This window comes from Limulus polyphemus, unplaced genomic scaffold (assembly GCF_000517525.1).
Source record: "Limulus polyphemus unplaced genomic scaffold, Limulus_polyphemus-2.1.2 Scaffold2167, whole genome shotgun sequence".
NCBI lineage: Eukaryota > Metazoa > Arthropoda > Merostomata > Xiphosura > Limulidae > Limulus > Limulus polyphemus.
In genome coordinates, this window is record NW_013667777.1 from 185,938 (window position 1) to 195,620 (window position 9,683).

The 9,683-nt window shown below is 34.8% G+C and overlaps 1 protein-coding gene across 1 annotated transcript in view; it reads right to left on the reverse strand.

Moving 5' to 3' along the window:
• Positions 1-9,361, reverse strand: part of LOC106466142 (zonadhesin-like) — a 91,691-nt gene extending 82,330 nt beyond the window's left edge. Inside the window, exons 1-2 of the mRNA XM_013926384.2 lie at positions 9,302-9,361; positions 8,854-9,052 (exon numbers count right to left, since the gene is read on the reverse strand). Coding sequence (XP_013781838.1) covers positions 8,854-9,052; positions 9,302-9,361 — 259 coding nt within the window. The remainder of the gene's footprint in view (positions 1-8,853; positions 9,053-9,301) is intronic.
• Between the last annotated feature and the right edge of the window lie 322 nt (positions 9,362-9,683).

Here is a 9,683-nt window from a genome sequence, read left to right on the forward strand (position 1 = left end):
TAGGACAAGATAATTAGTGTGCGGACCATTTTCATTTATATAGTGCTCTGTGAACACAAATTAGTTAGCATAAATCAGTTAAATGACGAAAAATTAAGTGTCTATTTACTTGTGACCACTCAGTGCTGAGTATTTCTAGGAGCTTGGAAACGTTTCTTGAGGGACAGAAAATGACAAGACTCAAAAAACCCAAAAAAATTTGGAGTTGCTTTGCAAGTGGTGGTCTATTCCAACAGATGTGTTTTATCAATTGGTGAATATGTTGGTAATATATTCTAAATTATGACAATCTATACCGTGACTGCTCCATAATTATTGAGTGCAAAATACACAAACACACCTCCCCAAGGTGAGATGCTCCATTGCTTTTCGTAATATAGTATAAACTGCTCTGGAAAGAACATCCACACAGTATATTCTACCAAAGCAGGAAATTGGAAAGATTGATTCTCAAAATTCTTGGTCACGCGTAATTTAATGTGCAAGAGGCCATTAAATGGTCTTGAGAACTTGATAGTACAACAATTCAAAGTAGTCAACAGAAAGTGCTGTTAGTGTTACGTTATAAAAGGCTTTAAATAACGTTTACATCAAATTCCCAGTGGCTTTACTATACATAATATAGTTGCATATGAATGGGGACCACCTTTTATGTGGAACGTTCCCTCCATATATATATGTACTGGTACTTTCCCAGTTTCCCCTGAAGAAAAAGGTCCACCTTTCGAAAGCGCTTGGGTTATAGGGTTTTTATTCATTTCTATCAAGACTTTATGAACCTACGTGTTTGTTTGTTTTTAATTCATGAATTTACAGGTACTTTGACAGGACTGAGCTATATAGACACCAAAATCGTCGCCAAGTATTTATTCTCAGGACCATCACAAACAGAATCTTAATGGTTGATCGTAATTAATTTTTAAATGATAATTACTGCTTCACCCAGATTGGAGGTGAGAGTCAAATATGGATTTAAAATTGTCATTGCTAGTAGCCTGTCCGACATAATTTTAATTATCAATTAATAACTTTTTTAATAACTAGATACTAATTAGTAACAAGTTTTTCGTACGTTTCTGCTGTTAATCTGCTATTGTCTTCAAGGAAGTCATGAACCTTGAATTAACTAAGTATTTAAAAGTTTTCCAGTAGAGTATCCATGTTTTGCTGACCTCTGTGCCTTGTTGACTAAGAATGTTATCAGGTAGGTGGATGTAGAACGTTTTTAATCAATATTTTCCTCATGTGTGGTTCATATCCCATTATTTTTTGTTATTCCATTTTATCATATTTTCTTCTTCTTGTCATGATGGGCTATTGTAGATAGATATGTATTACAGAGTCTTGTTTGTTTATTATGCTCCTGAATGATAACTTTGTTTCTCCAACGTATTGGAATACATATTCACAAGAGACGTTGTAAATGGTGTTTTTCCTCTCCGTTGAATCTTTAATTGGTTCGGTGTGTACTAACAGTAGTCGTATTGTATTATGGCTTCTGAATACTGTTCTGACCTTTTGTATGTTTTCAGAGAGAGAACTCTAACATATGGAAGTATAGTTGTATGTCTGTAGTTTTCTTGTTTATTATCGGTATTTATCTTCATTTTCTGCTTTATCAAATGTCCCGGATATCCATTGTTAAGCAGGGCTGTAATAATGTGTTTTCCTCCACTTTCATAGTTTCTTAGGTATTACAAATCGTGTTCATTCTGTGCATTATGAGTCGTGAGTCGTAGGCAAGTAATACGAGTCTATTATATTTTTCTTTTTCCTTTGTAAGTTGTATCTAGGTATTGTATCAATGGTATGTAAGCAGGAAGAGTGACTGTTTTAACTGCTTTTTTTTTTCGAAATGTTCCATGTAGAAGTTACTGGATACTGTAGATAGAGGTGAGCCAAAAACTAAGCTTTTTTGATAGTATTTATCCTCATGTTGGAAGTAGGTTGTATTGATATAGAAGGTTGTGAGTTCTGGTATCATAGAAGTTGCAGTTTGGGTGCGTTCTTTAAGAATTGTACCATTTTCCAGGGGTTGGTACCAACACAGAAGCCCCCCAGTGGCACAGCGGTATGTCTGCGAACTTACAACGCTAGAATCCGGGTTTCGATACCCGTGGTGGGCAGAGCACAGATAGCCCTTTGTGTAGCTTTGTGCTTAATTACAAACAAACAAACCAACACAGAAATAGTCCTTCTTGGGGATTACCTGAAGACAACAGAAGATAACTTGCCAAAACGTAGGGAAAAAGGTTAATAATTAATAATTAGACTTAGGTGACCGTATACTTAATTTCTGTAGTGCATATTGGTGTATAGAAGACATATTAATACTAGAAATAAACGGCCTTAAAAAACGACCTTATTTAAACCATTTGAAGATTTGTACTGTCAGTTTTGGTTTGTGTTTTTAGTGAACGCTCTTGAAGAAGCTGTAAAGCGAAACGTTGAGTGTCTAATTAAATAAAAAAGGTCGTTTATTTCTAGTATTAATAGGTGATTGTATAAACTATTAACCATGCCAATGACATATAACCGATCACCAAAATCTACATTAAGTACTTAATGGACCTATAGGTAATCAGGTAGCAATTCGGTCATGATTTTGTTGTAGCTCTTGTAAAGGGTAAGATGTTGTGATGTATGTTGGATTTTACACAATGAGCGTGAGACCAGTTAATGGAATGTTTGTCCATCTAAATTATTGTGAATTTCAAGATATATTAATCGAATACGTTCCAGAAGATGTAGCATGGTTTAATGTTAACAAGCTAACGTCTTGTTCTATGGTTTAATGTTAACAAGCTAACGTCTTGTTCCATGGTTTAATGTTAACAAGCTAAGTCTTGTTCTATGGTTTAATGTTAACAAGCTAACGTCTTGTTCCATGGTTTAATGTTAACAAGCTAAGTCTTGTTCTATGGTTTAATGTTAACAAGCTAACGTCTTGTTCTATGGTTTAATGTTAACAAGCTAACGTCTTGTTTTATGGTTTAATGTTAACAAGCTAAGTCTTGTTCTATGGTTTAATGTTAACAAGCTAAGTCTTGTTCTATGGTTTAATGTTAACAAGCTAACGTCTTGTTTTATGGTTTAATGTTAACAAGCTAACGTCTTGTTCTATGGTTTAATGTTAACAAGCTAAGTCTTGTTCTATGGTTTAATGTTAACAAGCTAACGTCTTGTTCTATGGTTTAATGTTAACAAGCTAACGTCTTGTTCCATGGTTTAATGTTAACAAGCTAAGTCTTGTTCTATGGTTTAATGTTAACAAGCTAACGTCTTGTTCTATGGTTTAATGTTAACAAGCTAACGTCTTGTTCCAATAGGATAAAATTTTCTGTTAAATATCATGTACGATCCATGTTTGGTTGTAAAGTTTTATTATTATTATTATAGGCATTTCGAAAGCTTTCGGCTCCACTTTTAAATCTAGTTTCAACAAAGATGTCCCAGTTTTTATTCTAGACTTAAAAGTATTTCGCTATATTCATTCTATAATTATATGACTTTCAAAACTTTTTTTTTCGAATTCATTAATAGAACCTTTTATAGATGCGCTTTAATTTTTAATTGTTGAATTTTGCATAAATCTACATGAGGGTTATCCGTGTTAGCGTTCCCTACTTTTGAAGTGATAGGTTATAAGGAAGGCAATTAGTCAACATCACTCACCGCCAACTCTTGGGCTACTTTTGTCAGAGCGATAGAATATGAACCACAGAACTTTTGTCCACAGTCCAGCACACAAACCACTGGGCACAATTTCAATTTTACTGTTTTAATGCTCCGAAAGAGGATTCAACTCAGTGAAAAGATAGGCAACAAAATACACGAAGCCGACGCCAAACGAAAGTGACGTTTAATGCCGCGTGTAGTACAGGCACTTTTGCGACAGGCAATTTAGCAAGCCAACCAATAGGTTATACCCCGTACCGAAAAAATAAATCAAACCGTTAGTCCTACGCGTATGTAATATTACACAGGAAAATAAAACATATCCTAAAGAAAGTTTCACTGGACCCATTTATTATTATTTATTTTTACAAAGCTAGAAACCGGGTTTTGATACCCGTGGTGAGCAGAGCACAGATAACCCATTGTGTACTTTGTGCTTAACTAAAGTATTGGCCGGAATGTTTGCATACTGTTCTATATATTAATATTATTGTCTCCATGCATGGAGTAGTTATTGAGTAAATGTGTTCGTTTGTTTGTTTTGAATTTCGCGCAGAGCTACGTGAGGGCTATCTGCGCTAGCCGTCCCTAATTTAGCAGTGTAAGACTAGAGGGAAGGCAGCTAGTCATCACCACCCACCGCCAACTCTTGGAATACTCTTTTACCAACGAATAGTGGGATTGACCGTCAGATTATAACGCCCCCACGGCTGAAAGGGCGAGCATGTTTGGTGTGACGGGGATTCGAACCCGCGACCCACAGATTGCGAGTCGAGTACCCTAACCACCTGGCCATGCTGTATTGAGTAAATGCTCGAGTAGTAACAGAGAAGGTAGCGTATGATATGACAAACATGTACGAGTTGTTATTCTGGTCTGTATAAGTTGTTTTGAGCTCTTGTTCATCAAAACACACATACACCCCTGTTTTCATTTAAAAAGGTTGCAAAAGAAGTCTTGCAACACCTTATGACAAGTCTCATTATACAAATTACATATGTAGATGTTTAATATTACACTGATTCCAGGGTATCCAGAAAAACAAGTGAATAGGATACTGGCTAGACAAGGTTATTTTGCAAGAAGGGCTATCTGCAAACCGATATTAACCAGAATTCACCACCGTCACTGTGCTACTTGGGCAAGACAGCATGCCAACTTACAGTCAGGACACTAGCGACATGTAATCTTTTTTAGATGAGTCCTGTTTCCGGCTTGTTAAAGCTGATGGTAGGATTCGTGTTCGTCGTTTCCCTGGAGAACAGATGAGGGAAGACTGTCTTTCCCACAGGGAACACACAGAGGTGGTTCAGTATATGTTTGGGCAACTATTCATCATAGTGTAAAAAAGTTCTTTTCACATCCTCCACGGAAACGTCAATGGCACCTCCTACAGGTATCACATGGATATGATACTTCTGCCATATGCTAGGGTAAGGTGGGGCAATAACTTTACATTCTAAGATGACAATGCCACTGCAAACAGTACGTGTATTGTGGAGGATTATCTCGACCAGGAAGACTTTACAAGATTGCCATGGCCAGCAAAGTCTCCACCATTGAAAACTGTTGAGCAGAACTGAGGCAGAAAATTGCTAACCACGCCCCTAAACCAGCTACGGTGGCTGAATTGCAGCGCCTTCTAGTGACAAGTTGTGATGAAATGACGGTGGTTTGCATCAATAACCTTATCGACAGTATACCGCGTCGCCTTGTGAAGGTTATTAGAGTACGAAGAGGACAAACCAGGTACTGAATGTCTAATATGAACTAATATAAGGTTACAAACGCTATTTATAAAATTTTATGTTATATTTTGTCATTAAATATGCTTTGGTAAGGTTTTGTTGTAATAGGTGAAATGCTGAATTACATATTTTCTACAGGTGTCAATAAAACTGTGGTAAAAATATAAATACACATTGTTGAGTTCCCACCTGTAAACTACTATTAAGTCAAAAAAGAGGGTTATTTTTTAAAGAGTAGAGAAATTGAAGTTATGGAAAATGAGGTACCTAGATTATCTGCATGTGAGTTCAACTAACAACAAACTAACTTTTGTATAGAAAACAATTTACCAGTATCAGTTACTTAATAATCAATTCCATCTGATGTGATGTCACAAAAATTACTGAATTACTTTTTAGGTTTAAATATAAAACTCTAATCCGTCATCTTGTCAGTAACGTAGTAAGAACCTTTTATGTGTACACGAATATTCTGTGAATGCATTCTACGCATAAATTATTTTGTGTAATATGAAGCAATACAAGTAATGGATTATCTTGATGCTTCAAAAGTATATTATAACAACAGTTTTAACAATACACTGTAATTTATTAGAACAACATTTATCATATATATATGATAAATACACATAAACATAAACTGGGTAAACTGGGCGCTTGACTCGCAATCTGAGGATGGCGAGTTCGAATCATCGTTCCACCAATACATTCTCGCCCTTTCAGCCGTGGAGGCGTTATAACGCGACGATCAATCCCACTATTCGTGATGACTACTGGTGATGACTAGCTGCCTTTCCTCTAGTCTTTCATTGCTAAATTAGGGACGGCTAACTCAGATAGGATTCGTATAGCTTTATGCAAAGTTCAAAACAAACCACACAAACTGACCCACTCGTATATGGTCACTATCACAGTGCAAAACAAAATGTTATTTTTTAAAAGCTCCATAAAGTAAGATAAAAACAGTGCCATTTAAATTATCGCAAAAATTGATATTTTATGTAAAATTAAATTATATCTGAATAGCTAATAATTTAATAGTTTCATATACACGAGATTAGCAATAGTTGCAATTTGACGGTCCTTGTAACTGTGAGACTTTTTTAGAACGCTATTGATAAAACAGTTAATTGATCCATGTTTATATGTTAATGGTTATGAAGAAAACAGCCAAGCACGCTTGTATCACCTTTTTTATGATGTTAGCATTTTTAATTAGGACATGAAAAATTACTCCACTGCCCCATTGGACGGGTCATGCATTAAATTGATTGATTGGACAAAGTAATTAGGTTTAAAAATTTTACAAATACTAGCAGTGTCTCTCTTGTAGATATTATTTAAAAACTTATATTGCAAGATATTCTGATGAAGTAGCTTATAAAGAATTTCTATCTTCGTAGTTATCATTGGTACATTGAAAGAACAGCCACACCAAGAATTATGCCAGCAAAGCGTTATGGTCGCCACAAATGGATATGACAGTTATTCATCTGGAATACATTTACGTCATGAACTATCTTACCATGAATTCCGTATTGGTATTTGTTATATGTTATCTCTAAAACTTTAAATTGTGCTTGTGCACCAAGCTAGCAAAAAACAAGAGGGAATCCTCAATAGCCGCGGCTGTAATTACATTCCAAATCGATCAAGAGATGGAGCTATGAGCTAAAAGTTTGCAACTGAAAAATACTTAGAGCCATTCTATGAGCCGCTATGCCGCGGCTAAAAAGTAAATAAGATCTACAGCTGAGTCCTCTGACATCAACTGTTCAGCTGAAAAGTCTGTTTCAGTTATTGATATTTTATGAAATAATAAAAATTCAATTATTACCAACTTAATCAACAGCTGTTATGTTAAACTTATATTAAATATTTTCTTCATTACCCATTCAAGCCGCCTCCAACCATTATTAGTTTCAAAGTGGGTTTCTCGTCATCGAATTTAATAGTTGAATGAAACTAATCATAACAAGTTAATGCCATCGTTATGTAAGACAAACAAAATAATAAAATTAGTGAAGTCTTTAGGATCGATGGATTTTTAAATGTAATAAAAATGTATGAAGATATATAAAGTCTGAAGTAATATTATCTGATTTCTTGTTGCATCGATAGTGGTGATAGAAACGAAGAAGCTAGATTGTTTGTTTAAAATTTTCGCGAAAAGCTAAACAAAAAGCTGTCCGCACGTAATCGTCCCTAATGTTTATCTAATACACTAGCAATTCAATAGCACACAACACCAACCTTGGGCTACTCTTGTCTACCCAAATAGTGGGATTTGACCGACAGAATTATAGCGCACTCATGACCCCAAAGTGCAAAGCACAATGTTTGTAGCAAAGAGACGCAAACCATGAATGATCGGCTTCATAATCCAAGCATGTTAACCACTAGGCCACGACTGGCCCGAATCAAAGAAAACATATTATGATATAATATGGGAAAGTTTTGAATAAATATAATTTATGTCGTATAAAAACAGAAGACGTATTGTACTTCATTCAAAACATGTCCCATCCCACGAGAAGACTCAATCAAGTTTTCCAATACAGACTATTCCACAAATTTCCTGGTCGACCCTGCTATTATTAGCAGATCTATCTAACTGATGCTTGTGCGGAAATCAATTCATTTGAGAATATCATAGAACAATACAATCACAATTTATATAAGTCGGAGCTTAAGAACGAAATATTTGGATAGCTGTACCATTGTCGGATTGATCTGTCGTTTCGACTTGAGTAGATAGCTTGCTTTAAAGGGAGGTTTAAGCTAATTCCATTGAGTTTTATGCTTTCCTGCCGATTTGTTATAATGTAATAACAAATTTAAACCTTTTGTCACGATGAATATCTCAAGCTCATTGCATATCAAACATTGAACATACACAAAAACTCAAACTGGGTTACATCTCTAGATGTAACATATCGAACATTTGTTTTAGTATTCAAAGCAATGCAATAAAAACTACAGAAAAGTGTGGACCTCAATCGTGTCTTTAACATCTTTTTGCTCATACCCATAAGAAGTATATCAATTATGTAGACACCAAACAAGATAGATGTTTGTCTTATTTTTAGCCTTTATTTATGGATATATATATATATATTTGTAATCCATATAAATAATATTAAACATAGTAATTTAAATAACATCTTAGTTGTTTCCACTTATTCAAATATACACATGATTTAGAGATATGTACTCCAGAAAACTCCCAAAATTCATTTTGTTGTCATTAATTTAAAAGTTGGTAAATTTCATAATTAATATGACTTTTTACATGTATTTTATTGCATGGACGTTTAAACGAAGCAAATTAGCCAAATTTCCCAGATTTTACCTCTAGTTTGTTAATTATCTCTTTACCACTTGATATAAAAAATCCCTTATCAACGTATCCAACTTTAACTTGTACTTGCTGGTGTAATCCACTTTAACTTGTACTTGCTGGTGTAATCCAACTTGAACTTGTAGTTGCTGGTGTAATCCAACTTTAACTTGTAGTTGCTGGTGTAATCCAACTTGAACTTGTAGTTGCTGGTGTAATCCAACTTTAACTTGTAGTTGCTGGTGTAATCCAACTTTAACTTGTAGTTGCTGGTGTATAGTTTCAGCTGCAAATATTTCTTACAAGCAAAAATTTCTCAGCCTTCAGCCAAACTGGAAAACGCCAACTGAAGAAGGTTTAAATTGTTAATTACATTTTGTACTGTCTTTAATTAAACTGAGTTCCAATGAATGGCACTAGAATTTTCGTCCCTTAAGTTTGTTTTATTATCTGAAAGTAATCACGCTAATAAATAGATTTTTGGCGAAGGTCACTGTGGGTGTTTTGTTGTTTGTTATGGCATTATAGCAATTACTTCACAAATTACACGAAAGAAACGTAAGGATGCTTTGCTAAGTCTGAGTTTGGACGCCATTTTTCTTTCTTTTACTAATAGCTAAAATGATATCCTTCCTTTATGAAAGAGCGTGTAGTTCAATGAAGTAATAATAATAATAGTGATGATGATGATAAAAACAACGACTTTACAAACGACTTGTTCACATAAGAAGAATGTAAAAAAGAAAAAGATTAAGTTAAACCATTTTCAAACTATCTTCACACTTGCAGTTAGAAGACTCTCACAAACCTGCTCTGTATTACACCTTCAGCTTTACTTATGGTGGATGTTAAAGCTACATTACATTCAGATATCATGTGGTGTGCATTACTAGAAGTTATACTAGGGTGTGATGGAA